The 24,908-nt window shown below is 36.8% G+C and overlaps 2 protein-coding genes across 2 annotated transcripts in view; one reads left to right on the forward strand and one right to left on the reverse strand.

Moving 5' to 3' along the window:
• LOC129777566 (carbonic anhydrase 2) overlaps positions 1 to 24,908 on the reverse strand; it is a 74,541-nt gene that overhangs the window by 34,719 nt on the left and 14,914 nt on the right. The window lies entirely within an intron of this gene.
• Positions 2,464 to 21,850, forward strand: LOC129777567 (uncharacterized). Its single transcript, XM_055783916.1, has 3 exons — positions 2,464 to 2,579; positions 21,449 to 21,613; positions 21,687 to 21,850. The coding sequence occupies exons 1-3, from the start codon at positions 2,523 to 2,525 to the stop codon at positions 21,774 to 21,776; spliced, it is 312 nt and encodes a 103-aa protein (XP_055639891.1). The 5' UTR covers positions 2,464 to 2,522; the 3' UTR covers positions 21,777 to 21,850.

The raw sequence follows: 24,908 nt of genomic DNA on the forward strand, positions 1-24,908 counted from the left end.
ATCGATGCACGTAGCTCTCCAAACATAAGTTACCCAACATGATCAACAATAACATTCTTGTCTCATTATAAAACTCAGAACTTTCTGATTAAAAAGTGCAATTGACGTTATTGATGAGCGGTAGAACAATATTTAGGAATTGCATAATCGGTTTAGTCATAGGAACGTTTCAATGAGTCAATTTACGATTGGTGGATTGCTTATGGTCATACTTAGTTTTGAACGAAAAGAATAGTTTAAGCTCTTCAAATCGCTCAAGATTTTGCTTAACAACTGCCTCCAACGAAAACTATCTCGTTGCGTTGCGGTCAACATTTTTATAAATCAAGGTACAGTTGAACCCCGATTACCCGCGAAATAGTCTGGCAAGGTCTTCGCGAATAACGAATATCGCGATAATGGGCTAAAAATGAGGTTCAAACACGAAATAGAGATATTTCAGCATAAAACTATGTTTTATCAATACAGAAATCATTATACTATCCATCTGTAAGGTCGTGAACACTTGTGGTCAGATAATATGAGCAAGTGCCTTCTTCTCACTGACAACTTTCGGGAAGCTCTGTTGATTTACTATGGAACTCGCCTTCGCGGTTAATTCGCACCGTGGATAATCGGGGTTCTACTGTATCTATGTATGCACTGTAATCAATTTAATATTCAAAATTGAATTTAAAAAAATGTAAATTATGATCTTTGCGAAAAATCTGTACAATACAGACTATTCTGTATATGTGGTAACCCTACTTTTAACACTTTTGGCTGGTTTGTCACATTTCTTCAATTTTTTGGAAGAATCTCGGAGTGAGTATTGAACTCGTAACCTTTTGTGTGAGAGGTACGGATGCTACCACTACACCAGATCGCCTCCAAGAGAAAATAATGTCAATTTTACTCATTTAACTAACTACAATGTTTTTAAATTGACAATTATTCAGTAAGAAAAAAACTAAATATATGACTCTCAAAGAAATTATGTTATGGGGGTCTAAGGTATGACATCATTCTGGAAAAGGGGTCTCTTGCCCAAAATAGTTTGAGAACCCCTGCTTTAATCAAATCAAATTGTCGAATTAAGTAATATAAATAATCTTTCATAAAAACATGAAAACAATCTCACTACGAATCACATTTGAAAAACTAGAAGTGGGTTATATCTTTGATATAACCGCAAGGTGGACGTAGAACTAACGTTGACTTAGCAATCAATAAGTAACAAGCATATAAATCTTAGACGTTTCATCTTTCGAATAAAGTGATCATCATACCTCTTCGTTTAGCCGGAAAAGAATTATTAACGTTCAAAGGGGGAATCGATTCCTTCTCGGAAATACCCAGCGCAAATAGTACCCACTCTCCAAACCCCGACAACTGAAATCATCGTTGATCCGGAGCAGGATTATTACCGCTTGAGAAGGAATGGATTCCTCTACGGAATTACACAGCGAAAATAAGACCACCATCCAACAATTCCAACTTCCCAATAACTACGATCGATTGCAGCATTCGTAAACAAATAATTTTATAATGTTGCTTTGTGATTTCTTCGATATGTAATATAATATCCACTTCGATCATATCCACTACACCGTATTATACCATATCAAATCCATAGTCAATCCGAGTACAAAAGTACCCACTGCTTACATCTATTTTGCAATGCCGATTTCCCCTGGTTCCATGATTTTGAAGTCTGCAATTATAACTGAGTGGATTTCCGAGCGGCACTCGCTTATTTCAGTAGCCTGTTTTGAAAGCATTTTTAAAGCTATTGAAACAAATTTTTGGATCAAAAAGTAACAATCATATACTCGTAGACATTTTATCTTCCGAATGAAGTGTTTATCATACTATTTCGTTCAGTTGTTTAGGAGCTATTAACGCTCCAAATCTCGTTCTCCGGTGTAACGCTTTCGTTTACAAAAGTTTGAACTTACACCCCAGTATAGAAATGAAAGACGTAGTTCTACGTCAAAAACACCACTATCAAAATGATATTAAAATAAATTTAAATATCAGCGTAAACCGTGCTATCCTGTTGCATCTTATAAACACATCAAACAAAAGCCCGGCACTAGGAACTGCTCTATACGATAAAGATCATAAATTTCTTCGGAGCACCCTTGAAAACACGAGATTCAACGCGGCAGCTTGTTTACTCGCACGTTCCAATCATATTATGCTTGTTGACCAGTGAGTCACCTCCTGCGACAGTTTTCACCTCTTCTCACCTGCGACGCATCTGTTCGTCGCGTCTTTGGGCTACGCGGAACGAAAAGTTGTTATTGTGGATCGTTGCTGACTGCGGCGGCTACGCACGGGCCAAAATCACGTGACGAGCGTCGATCAACACACGGATCAACGATGGCAACAAAGCGTTGCAAAAATGGCGAGAAAATAAGATAAAAAAGCTGACATGAACCGGCTCTGTTGGCCTATAGTCATCGCCGGGCAGGCTATCGATTCGTAGGCATAGCGGTGCGGGGCGATCTCGGAATTCGCGATCGCCAGGGTAGTGAATAATGCAACGCATGAGTGATTGCACAACTACAACCGTGCCGCAATTTTTTCCAAATCGGGTATTGGTTAGGCTGGTGAAATGATGGGATAATCAGTGATAAATTTATCCAACTTATATTTTCACAAAGACAAAAATTAAGTTTGCACTGACACCGCTAACCATTGGGCTACTTGAACCACTAAGTTATGTGTATTTTAACCCTTTGCACTCGAGAGGTAAGTCTTACTAACCGTGTGATTTGATGCCACAACCGAGTTGTCATAACAAAATATGTGTTTTTTTGTCTTAAAAAAATCTTTTTACCTTAATTTTTTCTCTGAAAATCTGTATCGAAATTTATAAGTTGCATAATCTTAGCTTCAGTATCATTTATTGGCATAGTTATTATGAATTTGACGATGATGATAGTAGAAATTCACATTTACTGTGCTGCCGTTTTAAGCATAGTTGTCCTATGTTCGAAAATCAGTAACTGAGAAAAATGCAATCAAAGTTTTTCATCATATATATCTACCAGAAGCTTTAAGCATTTCAGTTTAGCAATGCACCGGTTTTTTTAAGAGCAGTAAACTTGTATCTAAGAAATGTGAAACATTCCCCTCACTTAAATCAATCAAGCTTGATTATGACTTTAAATATTCATGGTGGGACAGTTATGCCTAGGATATAAACATGGGACGAATGAACTTGATGTTGTTTTCGGGAATACTGAAATACAAACAATATTTTTTTGTGTTTTTCCGAAATATCATGAATGAAAACATTGTTTTATGAAGAAGGGAGTGATCAGCAACACCTTCGCGGAATAAATCTCATTGTTATTAGACATTCGCTAACAAGGTGTACACGTGTTTTGCTCTGTTTTTGAAATATTCTTGAGATCAAGCCATAACTAATATTGGATCTTTATTTGGGAAAATCTGTAAATCTGTATGAAAACCTAAAAATCTGTAAACTGTAACTACAGATTCTTGGTTTCAAAAAGTCTGAAAAATACAGATTTTTGCTGTAGATATGGTAACCCTCGCTTCAACTCCAGGGATGATTTAGTGTCTTTTCCAAGCAAAAAATCGTCACTCAATTATGACCCTACTGCATTTGGTGTTGCATACTATTCACACTAGGATATCGCTTAGTTTAAAATCAGAAGTGTGTAAATAGTTGACGCTATATTCGATGTAAAATGTTGCTGTGGGGGGTATTTTGAATGTTATAAAAATTGACTTTATTTTCGAATGACAAAAACATTGATTGAATTCCAGGAAATTTATCATTCAAAATTATATTTTATACTTGTTGTCTCTCTCAATGCAAAACCTCCAAACCGTTTAGTGGGAAACTTTCTTATCCAATCCAATCCAATCTTATCCAATTTCTTATCCAATTTCACAGTATAGTGTACAATGTTGACGTCTAGTGATGACGAGTTTGAGTTTGGGATCAAAATTATTTTATATCGGATTAGAAGGTCCAAAACGGTGGAATCCAAATAATAATCGAACGTCATATGAAGCGTTTTGTGAAACAATGTTTTGAAGTAGAATGGGATTCTCGTACTGCTGTTACTTGACTGCTATATTTCATTAGGCTTTCCTATCTTTTTATAACCTTCCGAATTTCATATTTGTGTATTATGAAAGCTGGGCCTGAATGCGTATTGAATTTGAATGTGTTTAATGGCAACTGAGCAGAAAAGAGAGAATCTGACAGCCACCCTTTTCTGACTAGCTGCGTTGTATTGACGGGACTAATTTTAACATATTACTGAAACTGACAGTACACAACAGTGTCATATCAGTTAACAGTTTTTTACATTTTTCATGACAAATGTTTTAACATTGATAACTCTTTTCGCGATGAACGGATTCCGATGATTTACGAAGCACTGTACATTTTCAAAAACAAGGGAAACAAATAAAAAACAAAGCTGTAAATTGTGCATTTCCTGCGGCAATCCGTCAGTTGTAGCCTTGCTACTGCGAGATTTAGTTACGTCAAGCCTTTTTCTTTTGAATGCATTCTCAGCACAGACAGAATATGCCCAGTTCAGAGCTAGCACTGACGCGCAGAAGAGCAAAGCAAAAGTGAAAACTTGCAGCGTAAGCTCCGATCTGGCGCAGGACGAGATGATAAAAAAGATGTCACTTATAATTCTGAGTCTCTTAGAGGCGAATGAGCTGCAAACCTCAACCCTTTACAAGGTCGTGGAAATTAGGCAACGAATCGACTCCAACTTCAGAGAACATGATCCTTACATGAGGAATAGCATATATTAACCTTTGAACAATTTTTAACTATTGGAACAGTTGAAAAAATTGGTTGCCACGGCCCCGGAAAAAATTGGTTGCCTTGGCCCCAAAAACCCGAACCCTGAACCCAAAAACACTGCCTTGTAAATTCACTTTATCGTGCCTTTGGTTATGCAAAAATCAAAACAATATTTCTAGTGCAGCGAAAAAACCTGTTTTTATATAGAGTTTTAAAAAAAGGAAAATTTCAATGTTTCATCAAATACACCATTTAATTTATTAAAAAAAAACTGCATGATCTTACGCAGTAGATCCTAAATAGTACGTTCACAGTGAAAAACTTTTCAACTTTTTGCACTTTCAATGAATTTAAACATAATTTTCTGCCGCCGTGTTTTGGCGTTTTGGTACATTAAAATGACTCCCAAATTAATATCGTACATTTTTAGTATCCCAAAAAAATGGAGTATTGTCAGATACCTTTAGAAGATTTTGGCTGAGTAAAATATTGAAGTTATATTCCAAGTGCGGCGAAAAGAATATTTTTTGTTCGTTGTAATATAGGTGCCAGTATCCGTAAAAGGGTTAAACCCTTTTGAATACAAACAAAGACAGCGAGAATTTAACAGCTAAATGTCAACTTCAAAAGATGATGATGATGTGTTGAATCTTTCATTAATCTTTAAGCTTTCAATTAAAATAAATAAATTTACCAATTTTTTCGAGTACTACGTATAGGTTTTATCCTTTTAATTGTTGTGGATGTGTGTATGTGTGTGTTTGTGTGTTTGTTCGTTGTTTGTTAACTGCATTAATTCTCAAATTCCGTTTCACTCTAAAATAATATCTAAAATGATAAACAAGCGAATGAAATGAAATAATCCTACGTCAACAATGCGGTCGTGTATTGAACACCACTCTCTAGATTTTCTGTGTTACAGCAAAGATCAAATATTTAAATTATTAAAAAATATATAGTATAATTTAAATACCCCAAGGGGTTGATATCAGCTCCTTTCCTTGCTTGTTTGTATTAGAGAGGCTTTAAACTTTGCACAGTTCATTCGCCTCTACAACTCTTATGAAAATCCCTAACTTTAAGTCTCCGTCAACAATAGAATAGAAGAAGAGGTACCAAACCGTACAAAAAGTTTCTTGTTATTCTCAGAGGAAGCTGTGCCAAGACATGTATCTAAAATCAGGAAGTAAACATCAAGAATGTTCTTAAACTGGCGTCCAGAATTGTAAAGAACATATTTGTTTGTAGCAACCTCAACATTGAATTACATAGTATGGCCTGTGACAATATTTCACATTCACCTTGAACGAAACAGTAAAAGAAAATTACAAATGTAAATTGAAATGAAATCCTGAAATTCAATTTTCACGAGGTACTAGATCCGAGCCGAAAGACGCCATAAGGGTTTTGTCAGCAATTCAATGATGAAAATTAAATCGCGTTATGTTTCCTACCACTCGGGTGTAAAATATAGTGTAAATACAGGTGCTAAATCAGAACTACCTTTTTTTAGAACGTGATTGAAAAGGGCAAAGTTCAATTACCTCAATGAGATATTCTAGCTTCATTAACTCATCACAGTTTCTGAAAACTCGAAACTGCAGTTCAGTGAAACTGATTCGATAAAAGTAAAAGGGTCTGTTAGCGAATCCACCTTTTGTTTTGAGATGGCAAATGCTCAAAGCATTTATTTTAAATTTAAATTCCGTTAATTATAATGTTTATTTACATCTAATTCAACTTCCAGTTTTTCCTCTATCCAACAAATGAATAATTGTAGCTATTCTTAGAACCGATCAATTCAGTAAGGTATAAATACAATCGAATTCATTTTTGTATAGCTTGCATTCAATTCGGTTTATGAATGATGGCCGATCAGATCTCAACTATCTCACCGGCAATGATACTGTTGGGATCAACAGGAACGAAAACATGATGTAAGAATGTGATTGTTCGAAAAAGTTGTTTTAGAATAGAATTTAGTTAGTTTTTAATAATTCTGATATCCGTTAATTTAAATAATTTTATATATTTCCAAATGCCCTTTATGCACAGGAAAATTGCCAAGTAGATTAAGCTCACTACCCCAAATATTTATATTTCTAGGGAAGACATATATGGGGACCATAACTAAGATATATCAAACTGGTATACATAAGTATGTCTCCCAAACCTCTGAAAATCAGCAATCAGTTTAGTTCTTTCATACCTATATGACCGAACAACGAGTTCGATATCGAGATATACTTGATCAGAATTTCATCTAATGTGTCTAGGATGATCTACAAGATGGAACTATTGAGCATCAACCTTGATATCATTCCAATAAAATTTCTATCAACATTAAACTGTTTAAACCGAGTTCACGTCGAATTAACAGAGTGTAACAAGTAATCATCCAGGATCACGCAAGACAGTACGAGGACAGTCCGATAAGTACTTAGCCTACAAAAAAAACTAAATCTGAAAAATACGTTTTCTCGCAGGCTGCAAAGTAGTCCTTTGTGGCAGCGATGACCTTCTCATTCGACTCTAATTTCTGCCCGGCGAGTGACTTTTTCAAATTTGAAAACAAAAAAAAGTCGCACGGGGCCAAATTTTAAGAATACGGCAGTTCGTAGTGCAATACAGCAGTTCGTAGTGCAATACAGCAGTTCGTAGTGCAATTCGACCAATTTGGACGTAGCGACGGCGGAATATCCATTTTTTCCATTTTTCTAAAATCCGTGGACACACCCACACGGTCAAAACAAAACTACGAGTCTGATTCGGCTGAAATTTTGACAGTAGCCGATACTTGCGATACTGACACCACCGGACGATTAGGCTAAGTACTTATCGGACCGCCCTCGTATATCTTTATCGATTCCGCATGACCGAGAGTGAAATAGGGTTGTCTAACCGGTGATATCAATACCTGAATTACCAGAACCATCGGTCTTTTTTCGATACCAGTACATGTTACATGTTTTATCGTATCTATAAATTGTACATTACACAGTAGCCATATAGGCGAATGGGTATTCCTTCTGTTCTGTTCTGTTCTTGATCCATTACGGCAGATAGAAAAAAATCGTAATTCTCATGGATTCAGTTTGCAAAAAAAACAGGATAGAACGAAGAGAAAAGAGAAAATCATACGATGTTATTTAATGCGTGAATTTTATGCAAAAATGTCATTAGATATATTGTGTGGGAATGCAATGGCAAGTAAAATTAAAAAACAAAACAACCCAATTTTTTTTCGTGAAATTATTTAATTATAATACTACTATTACCATTATTATTATTTGTATCTTAGAAAAAAGCTATTTATTGTATATATTACTAGCTGACCCGTCAAACTTCGTCCCGCCCAAAATTTGTTTCTTGTTATCAATACCTTTAAACATTCACGTATTCTTACTAAGCGCAAGTTCATGAGTCCAATCGCAGAACTGTTCATTGATTGATCTTCTAATCGACCCCGTTGAATTTACATTTTACTAAAAAAAACCTAGTACTTCTACCAAAACTCATCTTTATAATATCAGATTATTTTCAGACACAATTCTCGTTCAAGATTTTTCAACTACTTGCAAATAACATGTTTCTCCGTTACATGGAATAAATGTTTGATACAGAAAATATGATAGAATAGAGACAGACCCCTCCTTTCTTCTCCCCTCAGAGAGGGGGAGGAGTGTCTATTCACCATAGAAACACTTCGTGCCCCCTAAAATATTAACATGCCAAATTTGGCTCTATTTGCTTGATTAGTTTTCGAGTTATGCAGAAATTTTTGTTTCATTTGTATGGCATATGGCAGACCACCCCCCCTCCCCTAAGAGAGAGGGATGGAGTGTCGAACCACCATAGAAGCATTTATTGCACCCTTAAACCTTCATATGCCTAATTTGGTTTCATTTGCTTGATTAATTCTCGAGTACTGTAGAAATTTGTGTTTCATTTGTATGGCAGCCCCTCTTAGAGAGGGGGTGGAGTTTCTAACCACCATAGAAACATTTATTGCACTCTAAAACCTCCATATGCCTAATTTGCTTTTGTTTAATTAATTCTCGAGTAATGTAGAAATTTATTTTTCGTTTGTATGGCAGCCCCCCCCCCTTTTAGAGAGGGGGGTGGAGTGTCTAACCACCATAGAAACATTTATTGCATCCTTAAACCTCCATATGCCTAATTTGGTTTCATTTGCTTGATTAAATCTCGAGTAATGTAGAAATTTAGAGAGGGGGTGGAGTGTCTAACCACCATAGAAACATTTATTGCACTCTAAAACCTCCAGATGCCTAATTTGCATTTGCTTAATAAATTCTCGAGTAATGCAGAAATTTTTGTTTCATTTGTATGGCAGACCACCCCCCCCCCTAAGAGAGAGGGATGGAGTGTCGAACCACCATAGAAGCATTTATTGCACCCTTAAACCTCCATATGCCTAATTTGGTTTCATTTGCTTGATTAATTCTCGAGTAATGTAGAAATTTGTGTTTCATTTGTATGGCAACCCCCCCTCCCCTTAAGACAGGGGGGAGGAGTATCTAACCACCATAGAATCATTTATTGCATCCTAAATCCTCTAGATGACTAATTTGGTTTCATTTGCTTGATTAGTTCTCGAGTAATGTAGAAATTTGTGTTTCATTTGTATGGCAGCCCCTCTTAGAGAGGGGGTGGAGTTTCTAACCACCATAGAAACATTTATTGCACTCTAAAACCTCCATATGCCTAATTTGCATTTGTTTAATTAATTCTCGAGTAATGTAGAAATTTATTTTTCGTTTGTATGGCAGCCCCCCCCCCTCTTAGAGAGGGGGGTGGAGTGTCTAACCACCATAGAAACATTTATTGCATCCTTAAACCTCCATATGCCTAATTTGGTTTCATTTGCTTGATTAAATCTCGAGTAATGTAGAAATTTGTATTTCATTTGTATGGCAGTATTGAACCACCGTAAAAACATTTATTGCACTCAAATCCTTCACATGCCAAATTTGGTGTCATTTGCTTGGTTAATTCTCGAGTAATGCAGAAATTTGTGTTTCATTTGTATGGCAGCCCCCCTTAGAGAAGGGGAGGGGTCTCAAACTATCATGAAAACCTTCCCCGGCCCCAAAAACCCCCACATACCAATTTTCAGAATCAGACAGACAGGCAGAAATCCATTTATATATACATATATATCACAACAACAATGCTGCGTAATATGTACTTGAAATCTCCTGAACGGTCGCTACATGTCTCATTTTTCGTTTCGTAGAGTGACCTCCCTATACAGAAATCAAAGACGTAGTCCTACGTCAAAAATGATTAGAACAAAAATGATTTGAATAAGATGGAATGAATAATTTGTACTGTGGAAAAGGTCCTCATAAATATAAGCTTAAACTTATTGATTCATAATTTTTATCAACTTTTGCTTTCTTCACTTGGTCTTCGCTCTCCACAAATCAGGGTAAATCTTGAGTAGATCAAATCGACTCACCGTACTTTCCAACGACAACCAACGTGTGGTGTTGGGATGTATTATGTGTGCCGGTAAGTTTCTTCGGTTTTACAACAGATGGCGTAACTTGATTATTATTCCAGTGGATCAAATTTCCAGACATTCGTTGGAAAACTAGTGTCATTGCGTGTCTTTTTCAGTGTATGTCAAAAAGTTGAAGCGTAAACACCATACTTTTTTGCCACTTCGTTACTTCACCACTTCAACATTAAAAAAGCTGCGGAAAGTCATCGCATTTTGGTGGAAGTTTATGGTGACCATGCTGAAACTGAATGTGTCAGACGCGGTTTGCACTGTTTAAAAGTGGTAATTTTGACTTGGAAGACAAAGAACGTTCCGGAACGCCAAAAAAGTTTGAAAATGAAGAATTATAGATCCATCACAAATGCAACAAGAACTTGCAGATACACTTGGAGTTGCTCAGCAAACCATATCCGATCGTTTAAAAGCAATGGGAATGATCCGAAAGATAGGACATTGGGTGCCGTATGAATTGAAGCCCCAGACGCCGAACGCCGTTTTTTCACGTGCGACATAAAAGAAAGGGTTTTTTGCATCGTTACAGGCGATGAAAAGTGGGTCCATTACGACAATCCCAAACGTCGGGCAACGTGAGCCGTGCACTGAAGGAAAAACGGCCACAATACGAGCAAAGACACGATAAAGTTATTTTGCAGCACGACAATTCTCGGCCGCAATTCGCGAAACTGGTCAAAACATACTTGGAAACGCTGAATTGGGAGGTCCTATCCCACCCGCCGCATTCTCCAGACATTGCTCCGTCTGATTACTACCTTTTTCGATCGATGCAACATGGCCTGGTCGATCAGCACTTCTCCAATTTTGATGAAGTCAAAAATTGGATCGATTCGTGGTTAGCCGACAAACCGGCCGATTATTTCCGCAAAGGGATCCGTGAATTGTCAGAAAAATGGGAAAAAGTTGCGACTAGCGATGGGCAATACTTTAAATATTAAATTTGTAACCATTTTTGCAGAATAATGCATGAATTTTTGAAAAAAAAAAAACGAAGGAACTTACCGGTACACCTATAAGCATTTTTTAAAATGTAGCAATAATTAGGTTTTATTCGAGTAGCGGAAGACTAATTATCTACTGTCATATTTTTGTACCATCAGCTCAATATTCTAGATTTATTTTCGTGTGATAAAATGATAAATCAAAAAAATTAGGTTAATAAAAAAAATAGGATAATTTCGCCGTGTAGAAGAGGTTCGCATAAAATTAAACCGTGAATGAGCAAATCTAAAGCCTAAAAACTCAACTAACATTTTTGAAAAGTGCTAAGAATGCGCTGTTCTGCGCGATGAAATAATCATATATTATCATGCATTAGCTGGCTGGCTAACACAATGTATTATGTTGATTAGTGCCAGGTATGTTAATACTGAAAATCTCGTTCGTTCCAGAGTCTGTACTACCGTGTTGTTGAGATATTCGCATAAGTACAACCTCCGCTATCGTCTCATTGGGGAAGTTTTCATCTCTAGGTGTAAGGACGATAATTCCCGCGTCAGATTAATTTGCAACAGTTCATTTGCTTATCGTTACGAATATTCTGCCACATACTTTGTTGATGCTCATATTTTACTCCCCTAATAGATGACACGCTGTCCAGATCCAACTTGAACCGGTTTTCCGGTAAAGTACCGATCCGTTTTGCGTTTCAATTGCTGAATACTGAAAATAGGTGTTATTTTTAGCAACAATAAGTAAAAACGCTATCTCTGCGCAATCCGTCGTGATGGTAACAAAGACTTTGAGCCGACAATTTCGCATCCGCTGGCTGATGAGTAAGTCGGAACCAGTTTGACCGAAAAAAAAACCCGCACACATACTCGTGTACAAACATGTGCTGAAAATGTTGATGCACGTGAAACTCTCGCGACGCGACACATTTCAATGCATAAGCGGCTGCCGCCGGCTTACGGAACGTAAATAAACTCCCAACTGGTAAGTTCACTGACACTAGTGTAAGCGGTGTAATGTTTACCAAACTCTAACGGCAGCAAAAAGCCACACAACGAGGTGGCCTCAGAGTCAACATGGCGAGATCTTGCAAACACTTGGCCGTAGTCGTGCACTATAATACTACGGTTGCTGGCATTCCGAATCGCTGCCGGCGTACAGAGAGATCGTTTAAGTGCAGAGCGTTCAGACCACGGCGATAAGCTCGTAGCGTTATTGCTGGAACCTCAACTATGTATGGTGTAGTGGAGTTCGACAAGCGCATCGCTGCAATCCGTATGCAGTCGCGATCTGTGGCCTACTCTACACAACTCGCATACCGGAAGCACGGGATGATCCAGCCTGACAACTTGATGAGTAGTATTGGAGTGTGGTATTTTTAGTACCTAGAATAGGTCGCTCCCACATGCAGTGATTTATGAACACGTTTCACGTGCCGACTAGGTGCAGCGTTGAGACGCGAGGGCTACAAACCGCATGATTTTGCCGGTCAACTTTTCACTGGGAATTTACCGGTTTCAGTGGGCAGAAAAAAACACAATGACTTGGGAGTAAATGGCAGAAGTCAATTACGAGCCTATAACCGGTTCGATTCCACAAATAGATAGGAGGGGATGAGTCTACGATAATACACATGAGTTGGATTCTGCTATCAGCGTTATTCTGTCCCGAGAATGATTGTTCTGTTTATAGTTCGTGAATTAAAAAAAAAACAACTAAATGATGAGTTCAATCCAGCAATGATTTTGAAGCGATTTTCGGAATGAAAGAAACGGTTAACCTTCAAAAGAAAAAAGGAATCATAGAACGACGTCACTTCATAAATCTCGATGTGATTAAAATAACTCACAGAGATATGTGCTGAATATTTCAAGGTAAGTCTGGGATGAAGGTTCATTTCAGACATATTGTTTACATTGTGAGTGTATATTTACTCTAGAAGCAAAGTACATAGCAAATAAAAACCGGTATGCGTCTCACTTTCCATTCAATTACATCTAGTGCAATGCGCTGCACGAGAATTGTTGTAAAAATAACCAAAGAAATATAAATATTTCACGATTCTCCAACGCATCATTTCCTAAGAAAAACATACCGATGCCTGCGGTCAGCTTGGATTCAATATTTCTTCTAAGGAATAGACAAACAAATAAATAATTGGGTGCGACAGAGTATCGTGATGACAGCCCTCAATCGCACGCAACCGCGAGGATCACAGCTGCTTTTCATTGCATTTGATAAACAAAACAGGTATATTCTGTGCCAAGGACCTGCCTCCGTTAGACTGTGATTGACCATTTATCGTTTTCAGCGCTTTCATGAAATCTTTCTCTCATTTGAATATTATTCCCCCGACAGTAGTGGAATAATAAACTCTACTCAATTACTTGATTGTCTCTCCACTTGCGTCGGTCGTTATTGGCGACCGTAAAATGATTTGACTTTCAGTGAGGTCGAAGTTAAGCCTCGAATTGCCGACGATTAGGTGGAAGCGCAGCAGTACTTCACACAGGAAGTACCATTTTTCGACCGACGCAGGCCTATCTTGTAGAAAAGCTCGGTGATATAGTTCCTCAACTACGTTTCGACGCATTCATAGGCATAGAAAAGAGACCTCAACATACACTGTGCCAATAATATAGTCACTTATGAACCAGGGACTATCGGCTGTTTATATGAAGTAGAACTTTTTCATGGACAAATTTATCTAATTATTGAACCTCTTATGCATTGTTGTCGGAAATATTCAATTTTTTTCAACAAATGCGCAAACTTCCACGATGACCGTGACTGATATGAACCAACTAATTGAAACGCGCGACTGACGATTTTTCAGGCACTTACAATAATAGCCGCACGCTTACACGTTGTTTATCTGATTAGCATTAGCAGAACAAAAAGGTGACGAGAATTAATTGCGCAATAGTTTTCTTTCACCACCCACACTGGTCGATACTACAATCATTACCAGGATCACGTGTCAGGTGCAGTGGCGCACCATGTGTAGTGCACATGCTGTGCAATATCGGCGGGTGCATTCCTGAAGGCACCCGAGCTGAACGAGCCGAGGTTCAGCGTGGTGAAACTTGCTGTTTGGTGAATTTCAGATCGTTTGGACTGTTTCAGCAGAACTTCACCAAGTGCGGGTTTTACCATATTTGGTTCTCATAAAAATCTAGACTGTACTATTCACTGTACGGGATTATCCATCTCGTGGCTCGGGAATTACAACTCTGTATTATGATAGCTGTCAAAGATGTAAAATAATTTTTTTTGACAATGGACAACGTATAAGACTTGTTAAAGTACAATTTTGATATACCACTGCAAATCACGAGCACGAAAATCGTTTACTTGAAATTCGTTCTACGGACACTGGTGAGAGTGCAAATATTGTAACCAGGCTGCACTCTTTTTTCCCTTTTCAAGCTGTTGCCACCTACAACCAGGGTTGTCAATAATATTATTCTGAAAACTGGAAGATTTGCTCTTGAAATTGGATCCTGTGAAACCGTTTTGTTTTAAGAAGATCGGCTTTGATTTATCTTAAATGAATTCTACCTATTCCAATACTTGAGAAATGGAATGTCCTCCGAAGCTTCGTGTACTATTTATTTGTAGTTCATAAAATGGCGAAATAAACCATTGATTGATCAAACCATTCGAGCAGATCAAAATGATATTTTCTTCTAGACCAGGGTTTCTCAAAGTGATCGCTTCGGGTCGATCTCAGTTTCCCAGGGGTCGACAAAAACGAAAACTGATTTTGGGGGTCGACGAGGTCTAAAAGACGACCCCTATTAATTAACACAAGTTCTCAATATTTTAGTAGAATATATTAGGTTGGGGAAAAAGCAATCCATTATTTTTGCGAAAAAAAGAAAAAACTTTATTTGAGAAATTTAGGGTTTTTGAGCCGTTTGAGCTCCCTCACCATGCTTTGACCACGATAATTCTTGTACAATATTGTCGTATGTGAACTATGTTTGATTCTCAGTCACTTTGTCATGGGTCTACTTCATTCTGTTTGGTCAAGGCTTCGCAGATGGAAATTGGATCCATCGTATTTTTGGTGTTAATTGGTGTGACACCCAAACACCGAGCATCTTTGTGAATCCAGCTCTGCGCAAATGATTTAAAACTGTTTTATGGTCGATATTTAGCTCCTGGGCGATATTTCGACTAATATCATGCCGGTCTACTTCCTTTTTGTCTGTGATTTTTATCGACCATTTCGACGCCAGGCCTGCCTGTGCAAGGTGCATCTTTAACATAAAAAATGCGTGATACGTTCATCGAAATAACCAAAATTGCACGTAATTAGCTGTTACAGTATTGGCACCATAAACACTATCTGCAATATCAGTGACATTGCTTACATTTTCACCTTTATCAGAGAAATACTGTAGAATGTACCGTTGTTGACTTCCATTGTTAACACCTTGCAACTCACAACTGAATGGAACAAACAAGAAACAGCAAAAGATTTTTTTAATGTGAAATGTCACCATGACATAACCTGACATGAGCATAACCTGATTCGATACTATACGAGATATCGAACACTACAGCCATCTACCGAGAAAATGATGGATGTTTTTCCTCAACTCAATATTATTGTTGTAATTTTCAAAAACTCAGCAAGGCTCATCGGCATAAGTTCAAAAATTCATACAAGCTAAGAAAATCGGCGAGTAAAATATTTGCTATATTATATACTATATACTCGATTATACTCGATTTAATAGAAGGCAGTCACGATCAAATTCAGGTCCAAACATGCTACTAATATTGTACTGTATAACAAACTTGCACTTAGGTCCCACGTTCTGAAAAAAAATATTCAAAACCTTGCACCTCAGACGTAACCTCCTGTTTTTGAAGCTTTCACACCGGTATAAAAATGAGAGACATAATCATACATATCCATACGAAAGTAAGCTCAATACTGTGCAGTTTTCTTTGTGCATATTCTGAAAACTCTTTGTGAAGCTTAATTGGAGCTCTAATGATAATACACTCATCTATTAATTTAATTCAAGAGATTACAAAGTGATTACATAGCTAAATAAAGTGAACTAAAGTAAAGTGTTAAAAAGGAATAGGTATTACACAAGGTATTACACAAGGATTTTACTAAAAGGATTAAGGATATCCCAAATTCACAAATTCCTCAATGCCAATGTCGCCGATGCAAGAAGAGTTCATTACCTTCTGCACAGAAGAGAACCTTATACGTTCGTCGCCCAACGCGACATTTTTAAGATTCTTGCAGGGCCCAACTTGCGAGTAAATTATTAGTCGAAGATCAAACTTAGTTTGTAGATAACTTTTACATGATCTAGCAATGTTTGTTTTCAATTGAAGACGAATTGATAACAATAACACATGCCAAAGTCATATTATATGGATTTTGCAAAAAACTGCAGTACAAACCATCCGTACTATAAATTAATAAAAAGTATAGTATGAACAGTATGCCGGGGCGACGAAAGGGTTAAGCAGAAGCTCAACCAATGCTATCAGAAGTTCTGGTTGCAACGCGACATTGAAGTACAGTATTATGGAACGTTGTTGAAGAAAAAAAATATCGATTTTCCATCTTCATACCTTGTCGAAAAAGACTTGAGTGTGGTTACAAACATTTGAACAAAACAAAAACGTGTTTGAAAATCAACGAACGTGGAGATTTAACATGTTGAGCCCAGCGTCGGTCCCTAGGGGAATTATCTTCATTTTGGGATTTTTTTAAAAATTAATTGCCTACTTAAGTATTTACAAGCAATTTGTATTTGTGAGTAATTTGTATTAGTGATTGTTAATTACACTTGAAATTCACCGAATTTTATGGCTATTTATTCAGTTGAATTTCGTTGCGGAAATTATGTCAAGCCACTGAACCCTTTCTAGGACAACTATATTGCCACACACAAAACATATTTTTTTTCGCCGCACTTGGAATATTATTTCAATATTTTGCATAACCAAAGACTTCTAAAGGTATCAAGCAACACTTAATTTTTTTATGGCTGCTAAAATTTACGATAATAATTTGCATCATGAGTCTTAGAATGCAAGGGATGTAAGTGATTTGATCGATTTCTCTTCATCAACTTTTTCTTTCGTGAATAACTCAGCGCACAAAAACGTTCCAATTTGATTTTGCTGTAGAAACCGATGATTGAGGTTGTGACCTGTCGCCCACATTGTCAAATAAGCTGGGAAGGTGTTTGCAGTAAAGTTATGATCAAAAGAGAAAGTCGATAAAGAGAAATCGATCAAGTCACTTACACCCCTTGCATTCTAAGCCCCTCATGTAGAAAAAAGAAATTTTAGGGCGCCGGCATCAAATTCGGTTTAAATTCATTCAAGATGTTTAAATTCATTGGAAAATCCGCGTAAAAAAACCTCATAAAAAGCCGCGTAAAAAACCTGGGTGTAATGTGAAAGTTCATGCAGTTATTTCAATAACACAAACGGTGTATTTGATGAAAAATTAAAATTATAAAAATGCCAAAAATTCTATATAGGTTTTTTCGCTGCACGAGAAATATTGTTTTGATTTTTGCATAACCGAAGGCACAAAAAAGAGAGCTGTGAGCAGCGTCAAACAGTGTTTTTGGGGTTAACGGGCAGTGGCAACTATATTGTCACCATTTTTTAAATTGTTTCAATAGTTTATTATTTATCAAAGAGGTTTATCTTCTCTGAAGTTTTAGTCGATTCCTTGCCTAGTTTCCACGGTCTTCTAAAGAGTTAATCAACAGCAAAGTTTTTCAATTGTTAAGTATTTCGTAAGATTTAAGAAGATTGACTATAGGGGTCTGTGGTATCACTTCATTCTGGAAAAGGGGTCTTTTACCCAAAATAGTTTGAGAATCCCTGTTCTAGACCCTCTAGGAAATACGGTTTTATTTGGGTAAAACTTGAAAAAACTTTATGTTTATTGCTTTATGTCCATGATATCGCTGATAGAAGATCGTCGCAAAACTGCTCGACAATGTGATAAATTGTACTGCATATGTACACAATATCTAGTTGTAGATCACTGCATCAAACCTAACCTCAATCCTCTCTTATTTTTCTTCTAACTTGAATTTCAACATTTCCGTAGTTTTTTTTGACAATCTTTTTCGCACTCACTAAGAATGTAGAATAAAAGATATCACTACACCTTACCAAACTTTCGGTTTGATGTTTTTGTGTGGTTTGTTTTGGCTCCCATTCGTTAACATTTGAATGGGGATATGCGGAATTGTAACGGGTGCACTGATTAATGCAGCGATTTACGTATTAGAATTGTGGAATAATTTCTGATCAGGTCCCACTTTATGATTCCAATACTAGAATAATAACATTCAAAACTAAAGCAACACTGCTCAAATATTACTTTGGTGTTAAAATTATCAAATTTTGGCATTGAAAAGTATTTTTGGAAAAAAAATGCATACATGCAAAATGCATGCATACTTGCAAAATAAACTCTATAGTGCATATTCATTTTATACAAAGTGCGCTTTTTAGTACGAACTATGCGTCAAATATGAGAGTTTAGATCATGCGTAATATAAATTATATCGGGAACTAAAAGTTCATTCAGTGACCGTGAAAAACAAATATCCCATTGATGTAAACGGAAGGAGGCTCACTTGGGTTTTATATTCATATCAACTAAAGTCATAGGAGTACATTGATACTATTATCCAGAACGGAGACTCTTTAGATCTTTAATTCTTTGATACTTTGGTTCCTTTATTCTTGGTTCCGTTAATGCTCCAGTTCTTTAAGTCTGCAGTTCTTTAATTGTTGAATTCTTTAAAGTTCATCAACTATTGCGTTCTTTATTTTTTTCATTCTTTAATTCTTCCATTCCTGCCTGCCGTCGTGATTGAAGGTCGATAAAGGGTCTGCTCAATGATCAACGAGGTGTATTGCCGGTCCGATTAGTTTCAGAGGAGTTCTCTCGGTGACCTTCTTAGGTTTCCCAAATATAGGGTTTCAACGTCGCATTTGAAGCATTTGATAAGGTGTGTGTGCGATGAATGGCCATGTAAGTTTCTCATCTTATTGGTTTTACAGGAGTTTTCTTGGTTACCTTATCAGGTTTCCTGAAAAAAAACTCCCCCGCCGCGATTGGAATTCTATAAAGCGTACAATAGTTCTCTCGGCGACCTTATCAGGATTCCCAAATATAACTCTTCGCCTTAACAATTGGATTTAGATCTAAAGAACTTGCGATAGAAATAGAATACATACAATTAGTTTTATAGGTTTTCCTCCTCAGATTACCTAAAGATTACCTTGTCGATAGTTCGCGTTTACACAATCACATCACTTACCACAGTGAATCCTGATTTTTACCTCTCCCTACTAACAACTATCCTTTCCATGATAAACGCTAGGGAACCACGCTATAGGGGCGACCCTTCTGGCCTTCGGGCGGCGAATATCATACTAACATTCCTTCCCTTCCCCTGGTGACTGTAAGGACGTGGCCGGCGTCGTTATTGACCATTTAAAGCTCGAATCACCGAAAATTGCACAACGAGAATGATTTGCTAGTCCCAAGCGTCATTCTGTGTGTTCTTTGTGCAATTTGGTTGGTTCAGGTCAATCACGGAGAGCAACTACGAATTGTACAGTCTACCCAAGCTCAAGCTCAATCTCAAGCTCAAGGAGTACATTGATACTATTATCATCAGAACTGTTGAATGATTTGGAGGACCTAAAAAAATATTATGTTTATTTAAACTCAAAGCCAGCATAGCAAGCGTGCTGTATGAGCCATTTTGAATAAGATTTGTTGCTATGAACATTGCACCAGTCGTAGTTAAAATGGTAAATTAATTGGTCTGAACTTCAGAATGTTTTGGAGGACCTAGAATATTTGACATGAGTAAATGAGTTTAAATACAGTGTAGCGCGTTGCCGCTTAAGTAGGCTGGTTAATAAGACACCAATTTTTTGATAACATATTTATTGTAACAAATTTACTTGTTTCCCTTGTCGTTTGAAATATAGAGGAAGTGGAATAATCACATTTTATATATATATATATATATATATATATATATATATATATATATATATATATATATATATATATATATATATATTTATATAACAAAAATTCTGTTCGTACCTATAATTCATCTTTACAAGTTCGATGTTCAAAACACCAAACACCGTTTTAACCTTCCTATACTCGTGCATACGGTTTCACATACTGGAAAATCAATAATTCAGCTTTGCGGATGCTGAATAAGGTTACTATTACAACTGAATGAAGTTAAAGAAAAATAATTCTTGGAGTTTTTTCATTCAATTATATCTTTTTCTTTAAATAAATACTGGAAGAATCCAGTTTAAACTGAAACATTGGCAACGCTGTCCACATCGTTGCCAATGTTGTCAGAAAATTAACTTACATTGACATTTTTGACGCATTAAATAAGCTTGATGTCTCGAAAGGGCCAGGTCCTGACGGAATTCCACCAGTTTTTATTAAAAAATGGCATCTGAATTAACTCATCCACTTTTATGGATTTTCAATAAGTCATTGGAATCAGAAAGGTTCCGAAAAATATGGAAAACCCCTTTTCTTGTACCAATATTCAAATCCGGTAATAGTTCCGATGTAAGAAATTATCGTGGAGTAGTAATTATTTCTTGCATTCCAAAACTCTTTGAAGCCATAATAAACAAAAAAATTTCAACAACTAAGTAGGGGAGAGGGAGGCAAGTTGGCGAGGGAGGCAAGTTGGCGAGTGAGGCAAGATGACGAATCGGTAATTTGACCCGTTGTAATGAAGGTAGCGCCACCTACTTTTTACTGAAGATGCATCATAACAAGGCCAAACTTTGTACTCGGCAACTCTGCCAAAAACGTTATCACAAAAAAAAGTGAAAAATAAAAATGAGAAAAATCGTGATTTGGTTATTTTTTTTTCTCGTTTTTTCAAATCTCATTATCCACTTTATGAGAAAAGTTAAAATTTCAAAATAATTTTATACATGATAAAGGTACTCTGTTGTACATATTCTGTTTGTTTCCGGCGAGTTTCAATCATGAATTTTTTTTCAGCTAAATTTTTTTATTGAAAAAGTCGCTTGGGGGCAAGTTGGCGAACTGCAATATTATGTTAATTTTTGGTTTTTTATTGCAGATGGTTAGAACTTATAAGCGAAAAAGAGACCATTATTGGTCGGACACCAGTTTGGAGAATGTTATGAATATAGAAGAAGGTTTGTCTGTTCCGGGTGCTTCAAAACAGTTCGGTGTGCCAGAACCAACTTTGAGACGCTATCGACGGAAATATCCAGACATGGAGGTTAGATTTTCAATTCAGCATTTGCGTTTCCATGTTCTTTATGCAAGAAATATTAAATCTGTATCAATTTCAGGATACGTCGTCCAATAAAGACCGCTTTAAAGCCACATTCAGGTCCAGCTTCGAAGTATTGTCTATTCGTTTGCGGTTAAATATGGCATAGAGCACCGTTTCAAAGGAACATGCACTGGACGGACATGGGTTGAAATGTTTATGAAGGCTCATAAGCTATCTTTGAGAAAGCCAGAAAATACCTCAGCGGCTCGATTAATGGCGTTCAATAAAGAAAATTGTGACTTATTTTTTCGAACTTTGGGAGATAAACGAGCTCAGTATCGTTTTCCTGCGTATGACATTTACAGTGTTCATGTAAATGGCATTTCCACTGTTCCAACCAACCACGTGGAGGCAAGATGGCGAAATCGACGCTTTTTGCGCAAAGATTTTGGGTGGACAAGTTTTTTAGTTTTTTTTTTGCCCATCCAATAGATAATATGATAGAAAACACTTCAGGCTATATGAATCAGTATCAACATTAAAAAAAATAATTCCAAGATCCAGGGCTCGCCAAAGCTTAACGTCGCCAACTTGCCTCCCTCTCCCCTACACGAATTACGAACAAGCAACACGGTTTTTTCAGAGGACGATCAACAACAACAAATTTGCTGGAATTTGTCACATTCACTTTGAATGCAATGGATAAGGGTAATCAAGTTAAAGCTTTATACACTGACTTTAGTAAGGCTTTCGATCGTGTTGATATACCCTTACTCCTTCTTAAACTTCAAAAAATAGGGATAGAAGTGAAGCTAATAAAATGGCTAGAATCATATTTGACTGACCGCACGCAAATGGTAGGATTTAATGGGAAAATTTCAAAACCAATATTCGTTACATCCGGAGTTCCTCAAGGCTCTCATTTGGGGCCACTTTTGTTCATTTTATTTGTTAATGACGTTTGCGTTTTTCTTAACAATGTCAAGGCACTTATCTACGCAGATGATATGAAGCTTTATATGGAAATAAAGAATGTGGAACACTCTCAAACATTCAAAAATGAAGTTGACATATTTTATAATTGGTTTATCACAGCTCAATGTTAGGAAATGCGCTTTGATGACTTTTACAAGAAGAAGAACACCATTGAACAATAATGCAAATAATATGTTGAGCTTCGCTTCGCTACGCTTTAGTTACCATTTCCACGATTCGTACACAATAAAAACTTTGTATATTACAAACGTCAGATCAATTCTCGAATACTGTAGTATTGTATGGTCCTCCTATACGAGGGTCACTATTTATATTTCGGGAATAGGAACAAAAACAAATAGTTAAGCTGCGAATATATTTTTATTGTTTTTCAAAGTACTCGCCACAATGATCGATACACTTTTGCATGCGCTTAAACCAATTTTCAAAGCATTTATTCCAATCGACACGAGCCTTTTTTTGAGCGATTGTCAAATTATGTGGGATCCAACGTGAACATAATTTTCGCACAACTAAGTGTTCATGTAAAATCGCATATATGCTGGTGGAACTAATGCTTAGGGATGCCTCAATCTCACAATAGGTTACATGACGATCTTGCTTAATCATTTCGTGCACAGCATCGATGTTTTCTGGCACTACAGTCGATTTTGGACGACCTTCACGAAACTCGTCGGACAGCGAACTACGACCACGATTGAATTCACTATACCAGCGATACACAGTGGTTTTTGATGGAGCTTCATCGCCAAAAGTCAAATTAAGTTGATTGACGCACTCTTGTCGTGATAATCCACGTCGAAAGTCGTAAAAAATCATCGCACGAAAATGTTCACGATTCAGTTCCATTTTTTTGCCGAGACCGAACTTTCAACTAAATATAAAATAAACAAATAGCGTCCGTATGACAAAATGTTCTGAGTACGTATATCGTCAAAGATGTCAAACTTTACGATGGAACCGTCAGATGGACTCACATGACATCAGTGTTGCCAATTCCCGAAATATAAATAGTGACCCTCGTATAACTTCACACGAAGACAGGATTGAATCTGTACAAAAACATTTTTTTTATTTGCACTTCGTAAACTAGGCTGATCTTCATATCATCCATATGAAGCACGCTGCATGCTAATCAATATTAAAAGCCTAAAAGAACGCCGGAACTCTACCATGATTCTATTTATTATTGACATCATATCACAACGAGTGGACTCAGAAGAAATATTAGGAAACCTAAATGTTTACGCAGCGATTAGGCACCTGAGAAACCCTAACATTTTCTGCATAGATTACCGAAGAACGAATTATGCCAAATATAGTACTATTAATCGTATGATGAGCCTCTGTAACGAACACAGTGAAATAATTGATGTAACCATGTCAAGGTCAATGCTTAAAGACTATCTGAATAGAATAAGATATAGTTAAATTTCACTGTAATATTTGGGCAGCATATTTAGTCTAAGCTGATTTGACGAAATAAATAAATAAATAAAAAAAAATTTTTTGATTATGTAACTTGTTTCTTTTGAATTAAACGGATTAATTATTCAGCCAGCTCTCTTTATTTTTTTTTTTAGTTTTAAGTAAGTAGTTTTAAGTAGTATTAAGAATGTATCGGTCTACAATTTTGATTGACGACAATAAATAAATAAAAATTTACTCCCACCTCTCCTACTGGCTAAATCCGTGTATCGATCTAAAATTCCAGAAAATTTCAGTCAATGGTGGAGAGAGATAGTATCGTGGTTTTGCATGGTATGCATTTACCTGATCGCGAGTTAAGTCCGTCGACGTAACATGGAAGCTCCAATGAACTTAAACTATTTGAATAATTACGACACTAATCGATCGTCCACACAATTACCGGAATACCAAGGATAATATCGAGCCAATCCACGGTGTATCCCATGTAGCTGCCTATTATCTTGATCTGAATATCTAAACACCAACAGTCACTTAGCGCAAGTGATTTAAATTCGTACGCACGTGTAGATTTGTTTATCAACAACTCCCACAGTGTACGACGGGTGATTGTTGTTTGCAACGCAACAACCGTTTCGTTTCAATCATTGCGAAATTTAAACAAGCAACAGTTCCCACTGGATGCGTGTTGTCACGGTGAGCTTCACACCTATTATTGATGGGCCTATGAAGTTCAACATACTTAGTGGTCGGAGTGATTGTTTATCTTCGGAAGTTCGGTTATAAATTGTAACATCAATAAGCGATGCACTGAATGGGTCTTGTTTCATTTTTTTTAGAACTAACGTGAATAATAATACACTTTCTCAAAAAT

Source organism: Toxorhynchites rutilus, chromosome 3 (assembly GCF_029784135.1).
Source record: "Toxorhynchites rutilus septentrionalis strain SRP chromosome 3, ASM2978413v1, whole genome shotgun sequence".
NCBI lineage: Eukaryota > Metazoa > Arthropoda > Insecta > Diptera > Culicidae > Toxorhynchites > Toxorhynchites rutilus.